The sequence below is a fragment of the Solea solea genome, chromosome 3 (assembly GCF_958295425.1).
Source record: "Solea solea chromosome 3, fSolSol10.1, whole genome shotgun sequence".
Classification (NCBI taxonomy): domain Eukaryota; kingdom Metazoa; phylum Chordata; class Actinopteri; order Pleuronectiformes; family Soleidae; genus Solea; species Solea solea.
In genome coordinates this window covers 21,968,422-21,984,593 of record NC_081136.1, presented here as the reverse complement: position 1 = coordinate 21,984,593, position 16,172 = coordinate 21,968,422, and the positions used below count along the sequence as shown (strand labels likewise).

General features: G+C 39.2%; 2 protein-coding genes across 2 annotated transcripts; one reads left to right on the top strand and one right to left on the bottom strand.

The window, feature by feature from the left end:
- Window positions 1–210: 210 nt before the first annotated feature.
- dnajc2 (DnaJ (Hsp40) homolog, subfamily C, member 2) lies at window positions 211–8,623 on the top strand. The gene is made up of 16 exons (XM_058623579.1): window positions 211–384; window positions 803–993; window positions 1,520–1,595; window positions 1,687–1,785; window positions 1,906–2,128; window positions 2,223–2,288; window positions 2,380–2,471; window positions 2,560–2,681; window positions 4,322–4,471; window positions 5,054–5,142; window positions 5,282–5,351; window positions 6,141–6,322; window positions 6,598–6,698; window positions 7,215–7,325; window positions 8,213–8,373; window positions 8,467–8,623. The coding sequence occupies exons 1-16, from the start codon at window positions 330–332 to the stop codon at window positions 8,533–8,535; spliced, it is 1,857 nt and encodes a 618-aa protein (XP_058479562.1). The 5' UTR covers window positions 211–329; the 3' UTR covers window positions 8,536–8,623.
- Window positions 8,560–16,055, bottom strand: pmpcb (peptidase, mitochondrial processing subunit beta). The gene is made up of 13 exons (XM_058623580.1): window positions 15,942–16,055; window positions 15,046–15,183; window positions 14,401–14,487; window positions 14,082–14,211; window positions 13,315–13,513; window positions 13,128–13,207; window positions 12,891–13,003; window positions 11,584–11,727; window positions 11,318–11,478; window positions 10,433–10,518; window positions 10,259–10,347; window positions 10,016–10,091; window positions 8,560–8,738 (listed from the first exon to the last, which is right to left on the bottom strand). The coding sequence occupies exons 1-13, from the start codon at window positions 16,017–16,019 to the stop codon at window positions 8,674–8,676; spliced, it is 1,446 nt and encodes a 481-aa protein (XP_058479563.1). The 5' UTR covers window positions 16,020–16,055; the 3' UTR covers window positions 8,560–8,673.
- Window positions 16,056–16,172: the final 117 nt, after the last annotated feature.

The window sequence follows — 16,172 nt, the reverse complement described above, 5'->3', positions numbered from 1 at the left end:
AACACTAATTAAAAAAGAAAATTCGTAAAATATGTAATACTAATATTATTGTGTTTTAATAATAAATCGTATATGCAATTCATATTAATTATACGATATTTTTAGTGAATTAAAATGGCTGAATAAACCGTCGGTTTTAGAACAGTACTGGCGACTAACCACAATCTCAACCCGGACTGTTTAGCGGTGTTACAACGCTTTTTTCCCGGAAAAGCACTTGTGAAGCGAGGCCCATGTGGTTGTCAAGCGGTTTACTCACTTCAGCACTTTAGAGAGCTTTAAGTCTGCGATTTCAGCACCTGAATGTTCGTGAAGGGCAGTTTAAGAAGATGCTGCTAGAAGCGCTGGACAGTGATGAGACGGTTGTGTTTGCAGCCGCTGCCGGTAAGAAAGAAGGAGGCCACAGGGAAGGAGCTAGCTAAGATACTAGTGCTTTACATGAAGACTTGTGTGCTCGTTAGCACGCAGCTAGAGAGCACACAGCAGCAAGGACTTAATAATTTGTTATACTGTGTTAGATTTGACTTTGAATGTCCTACACAGCGGAAACTTACTATCTACGTCATTTTCCTACTACTTGTTACGCGCTTTGTATTTGGCCTATTCATTATCAGTGTTAAGCACTTTGTATAATTGTCATAAAATTGCTACATTAACACAATTATTATTGTTGCTGTTATTGTTATACAAGTTTAATCCAACAGTCAATCCAATTTGACAGGTTTATTCCTCTCATGTATTCCTGTCCAAACCTGACGGGTATCAGTGTGCATTTGGCTTTACATTTCTTCTTCTCTCTCAGCCTCTGTACAAGTTCAGGTGGAGCCTGTGGGTCGATGGCTCGAGGCCTATGTGAAGAGACGGAACAGAACTACGTCTGCCTCTTTCCAGGAGCTGGAGGAAGAGGAGGTTTCATCTGAGGAGTCGGACGATGAAGATTTTCAGCTGCAGGAGCATTCGTTGCTCCGCACGCTGGACCCCAAAGACTGGAAGGTATTGGGCCAGATCAGAGATTTGTGTCACTTTGTAAACCATTCACTCTCCCTGCACACATGCGTTGTTGATCCATTGCTGCCATCTGTAAGTTTAAATGTGTTATTCAGGGACTTCGGTGTTTAAACTCCTTCATTCAGATTTACCTCTGACACACATGTACCAGCAAGGCAGTAGTAGAGCAGCAGCTCCTGTGTCTCTGGAAGCTAAAATAGTTGATTTTCTACATGGAATTTGGTGCAGATTTTTTAGACTAAGCTGGGGTATATTTTTTTGTAGATGAGCCTTCTGGTGAGGCTTAAATTAATTTGTTATTGTGTCACTGTGGACAGCCATGTTTTACTGAGGGTGAGCCAGTTCCGTTTAAAGCTGCAGTGTGTAACTTTTGGTGGTTGTTGTTGATGATGATAATAATAATAACAATAGATTTAAATTGTTGGTGTCTTTCTGACACTCAAGGTCACTGTACACACAAATGAAACTTAAAGAGTTATTTAATCTCTGTGTCTGGTCACTTGTTTATCAGAATCAGGATCACTATGCTGTCCTCGGGCTCCCACATTTGAGGTACAAAGCCACACAGAGACAGATCAAAGCTGCCCGTGAGTATTTTTTCACCTCCTGTTCTGAAGGAAGAAATTCTGGCATATGTTTGAAACATACGTTAGTCACATTTTGCTATTTTTTGGACAGACAAAGCGATTGTGTTGAAGCATCATCCTGACAAAAGAAAAGCAGCTGGTGAGCAGATTGTAGAAGGAGACAACGACTACTTCACCTGTATAACTAAAGGTATGTGATGCAGCTGCTATATGTTTCCTCAACATATGGGGACACACATTTTACCATCTACTAATTTTGTAGTGTCTTATAGTTGCTGTACTCACTTTGTTGTCACTGTTTAAATCTCAGCTATAGAAACCCTGTCGGATCCTGTGAAGAGAAGAGCCTTTGACAGCGTAGATCCAACCTTTGACAACACTGTGCCGTCAAAGAACGAAGGCAAAGAAAAGTTTTTCGAAGTGTTTGCTCCAGTTTTTGAGAGAAACGCAAGATGGTCTTCCAAAAAGCATGTTCCCAAACTTGGCACCATGGAGTCATCGTTTGAAGAGGTGGATAATTTTTACTCTTTTTGGTAAGTGGAAGGTTTTCTGGTAATTATGTAGCAAGGGACGATAATTTTGAGGGGAAAATTGTATTAATAGGATGTAATTGTCTGCTTTTTAAAGGTACAACTTTGACTCATGGAGGGAATTCTCTTACCTGGATGAAGAGGAGAAGGAAAAGGCTGAATGGTGAGCTAACAATATCGCAGCCTTTCAAAGTACAGAACCAAATGTTATGATTAACCATGACTAACCCTGACAAACATGTTTTGTCCTGCAGTCGAGACGAGAGGAGGTGGATTGAAAAGCAGAATCGAGCCTCCAGAGCTCAGAGGAAGAAGGAGGAGATGAACAGAATACGAACACTAGTTGGTACAGTCCTACAGAGCAAAACACACATATCTTTAATAAGTCTTACTTAAATGGTGTCGTGTTGATGAGTTTTATTGTTTTACTGCAGATACTGCCTACAGTTATGACCCTAGAATAAAGAAATTCAAAGAAGAGGAAAAAGCCCGGAAGGAGTCTGAGAAGAAGGCCAAAGTTGAAGCCAAGAGAAGAGAGCAGGAGGAGAAGGACCGGGTAAGTCTCCATTATCACTCTTAACATAGTGTTTGACAACTGTAGTGATGCTGCAAAGTGCTGTACAATATAGGGTTTTTTTCTAGGAAATGTGGCAAATGAGGAAAACACTGATGTAAAGAAAGTTTGAAAACCCTGAAGTGAAATGGGGTCACTAAGGGGGAAATTATTGTTTCTTCTTTTATGTACCTTAAAGGTAATGTTTTGGCAATAGCAACATGGCCAGCGATGGCAGAATTCACGTGAATCCAAAGCTGTTTAAGCTGCCTGACTATCTTATTTACCACAATTTTGTCATTTTTAGAGTTATTGTGCATTTTCTACCAGAATAAAATATTGTTAACTGCCATCAGTGTAATATATTTTGGGGCAAATCATCATTTTAAGCAAGGCTGCATGTTGTGGGATAGTGCAAATGAATACCATCCAACACTAAGTCGGCATTTTGGTAAGAGGATGCTGCACCCTTGTTACTCAGTTTAGAAAAAAATGCTGCAATTATTTTATTTTAAAGGTACAGTGTGCAAAGTGTGTGAAGTTGCATGTTGCAGCTCTTCCTACGCTTCCCTTCCAACTGATTATACTGTATGTAGCCTTCAGTTAGCATCAAAAGTCTTAAAAAAAAGTTACTGTAAAAACTCTGTGAGATGAATAAAGTATCTATCTATCTATCTATCTATCTATCTATCTATGCCTCCAAAGAGCTGACCCTGAAAATACAAAAGGCTCATTTAGTGTTAATTCATACAATCAGGTGTTAATTTCACCTAAATTTTACACACTAGACCTTTAACAATTTATTAATAACTTGTGTTAATTTACATAACACATTAAAACGTTGCGTCAGTTGAGCGTTATGCATGTTTACAATGCAAATAAATGCTGCTAAATAACTGAAAGTGACATTCTAAAAGTTGGTATTATAGGTAAGTAAAGATGGATAATTCATCTCGTTCAGCTGAGCAATTTTGTGTATAATTTGTTATTAAACTGTTAAGTTACCAGATGTAGACGAAAAGAAAATTCGCCTGAAAAAAGCGGTAATCATATCGTGGCAATTGGCTGCCCTGATTTCTAAAGATCGGCACCTGTCACTGAAAATCCAATCAGTCGAGCTCCAAATGGCGGTAAACAAGCAATAGCAATCGAAACAAACTAAAACACAGAGCAATTAAGCAAAATAATGGCAATGGATAACATTGCTCTAGTAGTAAAAGCAATCTTAAAAAATATCCATTCTTAAGTCTGAGTTAATGGCAACAGAATTAATAGGTCTGATTTCTTCAGACAGGTCGTTCCACAGTCTGGGAGACCTAATTGGTGTCAGCTCAGATCTGATAACGACCAGTGAGGATCTGAAGGAGTGGGACGTGGTGTTTGATGTTAAAAGTAAAATATTGCTAATTAATTACTTTAATTGAGTTAGTCAAGGAAGTATTTTGTCTCGAGATCTGATTTATCCAGTGGCACAAATGTGAGTAAAATGTCTGTCTGTGAGACCGATGTGTGACAGAGAGACCAGAGGCCCAGCAACAGGTTGTTAACCAGCACGTTTAGGGTCAGATGAGTTTTGATTCTTAAATGTCACAGGTTTGCTTTTTGTTTTGTTTTTTTACTGACATTTCCTCTGTTTTACACAGGCCCGTCAGGCAGAGCTGGAGGTGGCTCGTTTGGCAAAGGAGAAGGAAGATGAGGAGGCCAAACAGGTAGCTCAGCAGGCAAAGAAAGAGAAGGATATCCAGAAGAAGGCCATCAAGAAGGAGAGACAGAAACTTAGGACCACCTGCAAGGTTTGAGTTTTGTCTTTTATCTCATTCTGGCCTTTCATTTCATTCGAGTGTCAAGTAACATCACAAAATCCCCAACAGATTTCATACAACCCACCACTTAAATGTCTATTTATTAATTATGTATCATTAATGAGTGAACTATATATCGTTCCATATCAAAACAAACACTTCTCTTTTGAAATTATGCGAAATATTGTCGCAAATGTCATTATTGCTATATCATGATGGAATATGATGATATCATTTTGAGCTCATACGTGTAGCGCTCGGAAAAAAATCGACCTCGCACTGACTGGATACAGGTCTGGTGTGTAAAGGCCTTTAGAATAAATACAGAAATGACACATGTTACACCATTACACAGTTACTTTACAGTTGACTCAGGATAATATCATATACATGATGAGTAAGTGATAAACATAACTGATTTGTAGTTGAAATGCCTATTGGATTGATATATGTGATGGCAGTGATATTATCTTGGTGATGGACACGAAAAAGTGATTTGGAGAAGTGGAGTAAGTGGTGGGTGTGTCCATGATTGTCTGTAATGTCTGCCTCCATCTCTTCCCTCACTCACAGAACTGGAGCTACTTTGCTGACAATGAAGCGGACAATGTGAAAATGATGGAGGAGGTGGAGAAGCTCTGTGACAGACTAGAGCTCACCAGGTAAACAGCAGAAACATCATTAAATACAGTACATCTTAAATCTGAGATAATCTTTGTTTGATTTGATCTAGTCCTAAAATAAGCCCGTGCTTACATCCAGAAGAGATTTTAAACAGTTTGTAATGCTGTGTTTTTCCAGTCTGCAGTCTCTTAATGAAATCCTGGCCTCTGGCTCCAAAGAGGAAAGCAAGTCTGCTGTGGAGAAGCAGGTAAAAAAACAATGAATGTGTGTTTTTCTGCATATGATTGCTTATTATAGCTCACAAGCCCAGGACACATTGTCCCCATAGTTGGTCATTGGCAAAGAACGATGATCAACTGCCATCCTGCCTCAGTTAGCATGTGTTTGGGGGTAAATCTTGCACTTGCACACAGACCTACTAGCAGATGACAGTAGTGTGTATTTGTCAGAGGAAAAACACAAGAAGTATCTGCCAGTAGGTAGTGCATATTATAGTATACAGTTTATATGTACAAAATATATAGTATGATTTTCAAAAACTTTCAAAGGCCTTGAAATTTATCATCTTGACCGGGATCAAGTGCGGTCCTCTTTTTATTTACAATATTACCCACTGATGAGAACACTCTCATAGAGCACAGATTTCCCTGCAACACAAAGATATTGATGAGTGAGCTTACAGAGAGTTGCACTTACTTTGTGCACCCCATGTTTCTCCCCAAAGCAGTGTCATACAGTCATTTTAGACCCATTGATGAACTATGAAGTTAATAACAACACATTCACGCCTGACCAATACCAATACTGACTGATACTGATTCCCATTCCTAGTTTAAATCTGCAGAGACACAAGTCTCCCTCATGTATTGTAGGCCTGCATCTTCAAGGTCACCTCTACTGAACTCTAAGGAGTTAGTACTTAGGTGCCTATGAGCTTACAGCATTTGCATGTCATTCCAACATGACTTTTACAATCTGTGTTCAAAATGATATTGAATTTTCAAATAAAAACATGTTGCTGTTTGTGTTCTCTCAGGTGCAGGAGGTGAACGCTCAGCTGCAGAGGGAGAGGGAGGCTGAGATCCAGGCGCGGCAGGCGGCTCGCAGTGCCGAACAGGCCAGCGGGGGAGGAGGCAGTGGTGGAAAGGGCTGGAACGAGGAAGACCTCCAGCTTCTCATTAAAGCTGTCAACCTGTTTCCTGCTGGAACCAACGCCAGGTACAGTCATACAAGTACAGACTGTCGATGCAGATAGATCCATGATAGAAGAGAAAACAAAGGAAAACTCATTTCTTGTGTGTTCCATCTGGAGTTGATGGTGCATCTTACTGATTTATTGTTATTGCACTGGATACAGACTTCCATCCCTAGCAGGTGCTATGTGTTTTTGTTTTTTTATTATGCTTTTGTTTGTTTTAATAGATCATGTGAACCCTGCTTGGGTCAATGAAGTTGATGTGAAAGATGAAAAATGTTTTTTTCTCTCTTTCCAGATGGGAAGTTATCGCCAACTACATGAACCTACACTCCACTAGTGGCATGAAGAGGACAGCCAAAGATGTCATCAACAAAGCCAAGAATCTCCAACGACTTGGTGAGCAACACTGTGCAACACAAGACTGTGCCCAGCATCACTGTTTCCTCGTTCATCAGTAGTGACTTTTTATTTTTAAATAAACAAAACTCAATATCAAAAAACTTGCTAAAAGCTGCTTAAAGAAACCAAACCCAGAAACTTTATTTACAGTAGTGGGCAGTTTTCTTTCAACAAATCAGCAGATAAAATACATTTATAGCCGAGTTTTTCTTGAGAACATTTCATTAATAATAAATGACAAAAATACCAAGTAATTTTTCATCTAATAAAGTGCAGAAAAGAGGAAGGAAGTGCTTGAGTTTTAATGTTGTGTTTTTAAGGTTTGAAAAGTGCTTGCATTTTGGTTAAAGTGCTTCTTTCACAAACATAGCTCATTGGCTGATAGATTAGTTAGCAATATCATTGGATAGGATATCAGACAGATAAAAATGTAAAATTCAATACAATCCAAAAAATGTCACTGTATCGATTCTTTGCCCCCACCCCTTTAAACTGCTGATGTCATCTTCTCAGATCCAGGACAGAAAGATGAGATCAACAAAAAAGCCTATGAGAAATTCAAGAAGGAACACTCGTCAGTGCTACCAACCATAGACAACGCTGTGCCCTCAGAGAGGTTTGATGGTGAGTATATTTCAACTCTTGTTGTCAGAAAATGTTTTTTATTTTGTTTTCACCCCAAACCTGAAAATGTCCTCATTTTGTTTTTGTTCACAAACTGTAGTGTAGTCATAGAAGAAAACAAAACATATTCCATTTAAATGGAGTAATTACAGAACTTAATTTTTAAAAGACGAGTAGATTTATTAATCTGGTGGATAGATTTTTTTTCCCTTTAGTAATCAGCTTTGACTAATTATTTATTAAACAGCCAATTATTAAAACCTTAAAGTAGGGCTGATCAATAGTATGTATATATCTATATCAGAATATGGTCTTAGAGTTTGGATCTCGTATCATAATAAAGTATCCATGATTACTTTTCCTGGCTTTAAATGCTGTTGCATTGATAATCATTATATTGAATAGAAAAACTAGTGAAATACAAATTGTAAATGAAATATCTATATGCCATGTCTTTAAATTTAAGCCAAATTATTGGTGTTACAGCAGAATTTGTCCATCACCAACTTTGTAACACACACAAATATCCTTCATTTGGCATTAAAATAAAGAAACAAACCAGGTATAATCTGAAGTGAAAGGTAATTGTATTAAGATCCTGTAATACGGATCATAAATGATATTTTATTTTAGTGTATTTACAATGTCACTCTGAGAAGCACAAGCATCTCAAAAGAAAAGTGTTCATGAGTCCAGAGAAACAACTCGTGTGCAGCTTTATTTTAGCCTAAAAATATTCAGATGTTATTTATAAGCCATATCGCCCAGCCTTACCAGTCATTTTACAACTTTTTATTCTTCCACCAACAAAAAAAGAACAGTTCTCCTTTTTTTGTTGGTTAATGTATTGGGTTTTTCTTTATAATGATGCCGTCTGTGCCCCTCAGCTTCTGGTGGCGATGGTAGCGCTGCACCATGGACCACAGAGGAGCAGAAGCTTCTGGAACAGGCTCTGAAGACGTACCCAGTCAGCACACCCGAGCGGTGGGAGAAGATAGCTGCTGCCGTCCCAGGACGAAACAAGAAAGACTGTATGAAGAGATACAAGGTAAGACGGTGTCCTGTCATGAGGCTCATCATGTCCCGTCATGTTTTAAGTGTTGGACTAACTCGGAAACACACTTCTCTGTTTCTCTGACAGGAACTGGTGGAGATGGTTAAAGCAAAGAAAGCTGCCCTGGAACAAGTGTCAGGCAAGAGTAAAAAATGACAAGAACCACAAAAGACAATAGTATCTGTGTTATTTTAACATTATTGTGTTGGTCTTTATTTTATAATAAAAAAGAAATTAAAGAGGAGTTAAATAGTGTCTGTTTCTATGCTGTACAGTTAAAAAGTGAGTCTCTGCTCAGGGTCTCATCCAGAACATTCCACTGCGGATCTTGTTGTAGTCTGGCAGCTGTTCAATCGGACCTGAAACAAACACAGGTTGTATGTGAGGACATTTTGAAGCAAAGCTCACACATGATTTTCAGAGGTCAATGATCACTTTAAAAGTTCTATATGCTTTTGAATTGTAGTTTTTTCCATTGCCAGTTGGGACATCAGGTAAAACACATCTTAGCCACTTAACAAAATGCTCAGTTGATAAAATCAATGCCTGCCTCAGTCTACGATATCTTAACAGGTCGGGTGCTTTATCTCGCCATTAGAAAGTCTTTTCAGTCAGTAAAATGTTTACTCCTGCACCAAAGCCCATAGAGAAATTCATGCTTGTCTGCTGCTACATTGTTTTGTTATTTGAAGTCACAAAATAACATACGATGGAAGCAGCAGTGGATCAATAACTGCTGTGCACTGTCGTTTAAAAACATTGATTTTTCTCTACGGACTTTGGGGCAGGATTACAAAGTGACACTGACTTCAGTGTCCTGTAGTAAAAGGCTGTTACAGTGAGACAAAAGCAGTAAGCTATTTCTTCAGGTAGACTAATACTGAGATGGATGGAGTCCAAATTAGTGTGAATAATATTACAATATCTGCAATTTGAGTAGTAGTAGTAGTAGTAGTAGTAGATGTGTTTCAAGTTATGTGTCACTTTAACATACACTAATGGATTTAAAAAGATTTTAAACAGTATCACATGGCAATATATTAACTACAGTACTGCATTACCTTTTAAAATAAAGTTGCAATAAATTGTAATGATTAATAGGTCAGAGTGTTTAATAATTCAGCTTCTTAAACGTCAATAGTTTCTGGTTGGAAATCAGATTAATCACTTATGAGAATAATGGTTAGTTGCAGCCTTAATAAAAAGTAATAATTCCAGAAGAAAAACGGTAGGAACGTCTAGTAACAGTGCAACATGTTGGTCATTCACTTGACCGTGGGGAACATGATGAGCGTGACTGGCAACACAAAGCTTAGTGTGAATCGGACTTTAAATCAGATGTGCTGCATGATATAAATCCTTAATTGCAGCTAGTTTGCCAATTGTGCTGTCAAAGTGCTGTTTTGATTTCAAAATGACTTGATGTTCAGCCCTAGCCCAAATTAAGTTTTATTTCTGCCAGTTGTATAAGAGTATGTAAGAGAGCCATCAAAATGATATGCACCTCACGAAAAGAATTCATAACCTGCGTAGCTTGAACTTTCAAGACTTCAGGGACTCCGTCACTACACAGGTTTACCTGCTACAACATGATGCTCTAAATCTATTATTTAATAATGAATAATCACCAACATACCAACTGCTGCGATGGCAGGAGCCTTGTTGTAGATGTATTTGGTGCACACATCCTTAATCGTGGTCGCATCAATGGCCTAATGAAAGTTAAAAAAAAAAACAAAGTAAGACGCTGCAGCCATTTCTGAACACATCTATTAAAAAGGTAGAAGGAATTCTTTGTAACATTTAAAATCACTGAAATAGCTTAAGCCTCATTTGGAGAAGACTTGTTCCTTTTCAATCAACAACTGAATCCACTCACGTCAATTCTGGCTTCCAGCTCGTGCAGAGGGATCCTGCGGCTGTAGCACAACATCTGTCTGCCGATGTCCTCACAGGTGGGGGTAGATCCTGGAGAGAGAAAACAAACGGGAGACATGTACGGTGACGCTGCTGCACTTTCTGCTCTGCCTCCCCTGACGTCGCACAGTCTTACCATCAAGATGCAGGAGCATGTTGGTCTTGAGCAGATTCTTTGCCCGAGCCACTTCGCTCTCCGTCACACTCGTACAGAGAGACATCCTAACAGGAAACAACAAACATGTCAGCCACTCTGGTTCCATGAAGGCAGCATTCAGACCTGCATTGTCTGTTCTAAAGAATGTGTATTTTTATTATTGCACGGTCCTAAAGTACTATTGGAATAATATATGTAAAAAATAGATCTAGCAATAGAATTTTAAGAATAGCAGCATTTAAAACTAATGACACAAACAGGCTAAAATCAGAGGCCATCTCAATTTAAGATATTCCATTATGTAAATTTACAATATGAAGCTAATACAAATAATTGTGCCTGTGCTTTTGATGAGAAATGAAAAAGTATCTTTGAAACAAACTGAATACATTTTAACAAGATGAATAACATTAATTCAAGACACCTTTAAGGCCAAAAGTCATGGGTTCGTACACTTTTCCAAGCTATTCAAGCACTTTTTTTATTCATTCTTCAGGCTTTTCCAGCACCTCACAGCTGTGATAAATTTACATTATCCTTTGTTACATTATGTGTTTTCTGGGTATAGTTTTCATATACTGCACCCCCACTCATAGTACTTTTACTTGATTTTCTTGTCTTCTTGATAGTGGGTGGCATTGTAATAAACAAAGGGCACATCAGCGGTGGGAGACATTTACCTAAATATAAATTCTTTCTTGCACAAAATCCAAGCACTATTTAGGGTGATTTTCAAAAACCTTCAAGGGTATTGGACTTTTTTTTTTTTCAAGTTCACTGACTTTCAGGATTTCAAGGACCTGTGGGAACCCTGTAAGAAATAAGTGTCTGGATGAGTGTCCAGTGCTAGTTTAGTGAACTTACCATTCCATCTGAGTGAAGTGCATCATGTCATTGACGGTGCCAGGCTCACACACCATGTAGAGACCCCACAAGCCAGTGTCTGTGTAGCAGGTGTTGAAGGACTGGAAGCTGTGGCACAGGTTTCCCTGACAGGCCATCTGAGCCAGTTTACTGGACAGATTCTGAGGTCACACAGGACAACACGGACATGTGAGAAAAATATGAACTGGACCTTCGTGTGTGTGTGTGTGTGTCTGTATGCTGCACTGTTGTAGACCAGTTCTTACCACGCCTCCACCAAAAGACCGGTCCCAGTTTCCAATGAGTGTGTTTGCCACCATGAGGGGGATGGTGTCAGGGTGAGACCACCCCACTGCCTCCACGGCGATGGCGATATGAGCCAGAGGCATCTTATCATCACGCACACGGATCTGTGACAACAACAAGACACAAAGTGTGGAATGAATATTATTATTACTAAGATATAAGATAACAGTGTTTCCCACACTTTCAGTCAATCTCCATTAGTAAGCATCACTGCTAAAATTTAACGTGATCATTAGTATTAAAAAAAATGTTATTCGCTTGATTATAAAAAAAATCAATTACTACTTGTTATGTATTTAAAAAAATACAAAACAAATATTTCCTCAATGACTGCATTTTGCAACCACCTGGACATGGTCACTCCATGGAAGAGCACCTGCTACATTAAATAAAGGGATCATGAGGTAATGAAAATCTTAAATGCCAGGAGATAAATAAATGCAAACATAATATTACAAAAGTTAATCATTTTGGTTTGTGGACAAAACAAGACATTTGAGAACATCATCATTTCCAGGTTTGATGAACACCGATCAACATTTTTTAAGGTTTTCTGATATTTTATGGACCAAACGCTTAATCGAGAAAATAATCGACAGATTAATCGATTATGAAAATAATCGGTAGTTGCAGCTCTACCATCCACGCCAAAGACTACCTATTTGTGATGCATCTATCATCACTAGGTGGCAGCAGCAAGCATTTAGTTAGTAGACTTCATGTGTTTTCAGAAGTGATGACATTTCTGGGTGAGATTTTTTCATATATCGCAACACCCACTCATAGTACTTCATATATACTGTACATGACAGATGGAATTTTGCTATAAACAGTATTTTAAATAGTATTTTATAATAGTCATGAGGTACAGGCCCAGTTTGTATGATGTAAACCCACTGCTTTACATCATAACTAATATAAAACAATCAATGATTGTATGAAAAATAGCTTACGTGTCTCTGATTCACTCTCTGCAGTGGCAGTGTTTCTCTGCTGGTGGAGCAATTTAGTTTTTCTTGCCGTGTGAGCATGAGAACACGTTACAAAAAGGTCTTCTATCTCCCGTGTGTTATCTGAACTCACCATGACAACACAACATGTTAAATGTTGTGTGGTATAGACTTTTCTTCTGCATTGGTTGTGTAATGGTGGTTGCTAAGCAGCATGACCACATACAGTGTGTGGGTGCTGGCATATTTTGTACCCACTCGAGAGTCATGAATACTTAAATAAACTGCATTTAATTAGCATTGAGACTGAACCTTACCTCACTTCCTGTGAAGAGGCAGGGAGGAAGTGCCGGAGCTTCGCCTTGATAATGACCGGGAAGTTTTCCAAAGTGATACTTGGCCAAATCGATAAGCTCGTTGTGAGAAACTCCTGTTTAGATACAGAAAGTAGGAATTTTCACTCTGGTGTGAATTCATGACCATGGGTACAGGTTCATATTAAAATGGCACATCAGCTCGTATGAGAGTACAAACATAACATAAACAGCTCTGACCTCCAGCAGCAGACAGCACTATTCTGGGCCCTTTGTAGTGAGTGGTGATGTACTCCACCAGGTCTCCTCTGTTGATAGTTCTGCACCACAAACACACACACACAACTGAGCATGAACAAGCCCTGCAATGACACTGTTCTGACCACCTCAAAGCAGCAGTGCATTACTAATGGCTGGTCACTCTTACTTGATGTTCTCGGTGGGACCCAGGATGGTTCTGCCCAGAGCTGTGGACTGATATGCTGTGGCATGAAGGTAGTCAAAGACCACTTCCTGCAGATTGGTCTCCACTTCCTGCATCTCTCTGAGGATGACCCCTCGCTCCCTCTCGATCTCCGCCTCACCCAGAGTGCTGTTCTGGATTATGTCAGCCAGAATCTCCACAGCTTAAAACAAACAAACAAACAGAAAACTCATGAGAGACTGGTAATTATTTAAACACATCTGAAAGTCAAAGACTGGGGGCAGGGTTGTCATGGACAACAGTAAGACTAACTAAAACACTGAGATGATTCATGGTGTGAAAAACGCCCCTAAACTAGTGGCAATGTTGTACCTACAAGTCACATTGGACATTTCATAAATGTACATACATCATAACAGATCTCACTACCGTTTTGTAGACCTTCCCTTTCACTTTTGGCATCCAGTCACACATCACCCCAAATGCTCGTCTCTACCCACTCCACCCTGCATTCTCTTCTTCACCTCAAGTACACAACCGATCATGTGAAATATACAGATTATACACATATACAAAGCAAAGGGGGCAATAGGTTCGTCATCCATGTATAATGAATGAAAAATAAAAACCTCAAAATGATCAAATCTAATATATAAGAATATATTATATTCTCTTCATTACTAATTGAATTGCCATCGGGGTCATTTTATCACCTCGGTAAAGGCCTTAATGTCACAGGCACTCAGCTCCTCTGCGCTGCTGTACTGTACCTCGAGGAAGATCCTTGGAGAAAGCTTTGGCGTAATACACAGTTTGCTCCCTGGACGTATAGGCATTCAGATGAGCTCCCATGTTCTCAATCTCGAGCTCCAGATCCAGCTGGGACCGTTTCCTGGTGCCCTGACATACGCGTACACACAACAAAACATTTAATATTACATACAATTATTATTATTTTTATTCACTAAAACTACAACGTCCTCTATTCCTACACATTGCTGCATATGATATGAATTAGAACAATTAAAAATCAAATAGGCAAGTCCAGATCACAGTAGTAAAAACAATCATGCACTGCTTCCATCTCACCTTAAACGCCATATGTTCCAGGAAATGTGCCGTGCCATTATTTCTCTCGTTCTCATAGCGACTGCCAGCGTCTATCCAGAGACCCACCTAGAAAAAGGCAGTGAACATTAGATTACATCTTCACACTGGGTGCTGCACAGAAGCACATCATCCAAGTCCGTAACCTCCCGATCACCTTTCTGTTCTAGAAATAAAACTTGTAGCCTTGTGATTGTCAATGCTTTGAAACAATATTTTGTCTGACCTCAAGGTCATTGTCTAATGTTCCTTCTTGTCATTGTGTTAAACACATTTACAGAGTGACAAACAACAGTGAATAGCAGACTGAATACCAACTCAAAATGCATTCAATTACAGGCGATTACAGCCAACTACATGTTAAATTCCACCTTATTTATTTTAAAATACATATATCACAAGAAAAGACAAATGTGATACATATTAGAATGTAACATAATCTCAACAATTATGAATACAGAGGATATAAAAAAATATCTACACGACCCGCTTAAAATGCAGGTGAGTGAATGTATTCATACAGCGCATCTATGCACAGCATTTTACCTTCACACATCTACCCTGCATTTACTGTAGAAGCAGAGGTGTCAAACACACAAGCGGGACAGCAACTGCCCTTGTACTTACCGTACACGTGCTGAGCCCCGAATCCTCTGAAGCCACACGGAGCCCGTTTTGTAAAGCTGTCACCTTGGTTTCAGGAACATTGAGGGAGACCCGTTGAGCAGCCTCTGTCGCCAAGAGTCTCTGTGGTCCTGCTGTGACCTACAGGTGAAGCACAGGTGGACAGTTAACCAGCAAGTCACAATTACACTACTTACGTCATCTGTGACTAGTCACTGCCAAGTTTGATTACCTGGAATTACCATTACAGATATCTGTGACTTCATTTTCACTAGTTGTAATTTCACTGTGAGTAGTATGAATTGTAGTTGTAGATATCTGCAATGTCATTCTTACTAGTCAAAACTACAGTTTCAGATATCTGTAATTCAGTTTTTAAATGGTCAGAATGACGTCACATTTGCTACTCATGTGTATGGGGTTTATCATACAATTAAGTTGCGTATAGAGATCTCCATCTTCAGTCCCCAGTTCAAATATTAAATACATTTATATCTTTAGATATCTTGAATTAAGTTTCAGTCAGAATGAAGATGTAGATATCCAGAATTTGAATTGTGACTAGTCATCCTGACTAGTAAAATTAGTCAGAATTGCATATAGCTGTAGTTTTGACTAGTAAGATTGACGTCGCAGATATCGGCAGTGAATATCCTGTCCACCGATTAAATGTTAAAACTGTTTGTCTATATTTTACGGTATTACGCAAGCTAAACATAACATGCTACTTTAAATGTCCTTAACATAGCCGGCCATGTCACAGCTGTCAGCTAGCTTTACCTTACGCCGGGAGACACGCGGGGAGGGTTCCCTCCGCTAACACTCTATATGTATAATTGTCGAACAACCTTCGAAGAGGCGTTGTATCAAAAACATGACAGTTGACACATTCTTCTTACCCGAATTAAAGAATTAGTTTTCAGTCTTTGCAGGAGATATCTCCCAGAAGATGCGAAACGCTGTAAGGACGCCGCCATGTTGTTTATCTGTTACATTACGGATGTGCCGTTATCACCCAAGTAGGTCCAGCTGCAGACCCGCAGACCACTCAACGAAACGCCCCTTTACTCAACGAAACGCCCCTTCACTCAACGAAACGCCCCTTTACTCAACGAAACGCCCCTTCAAAC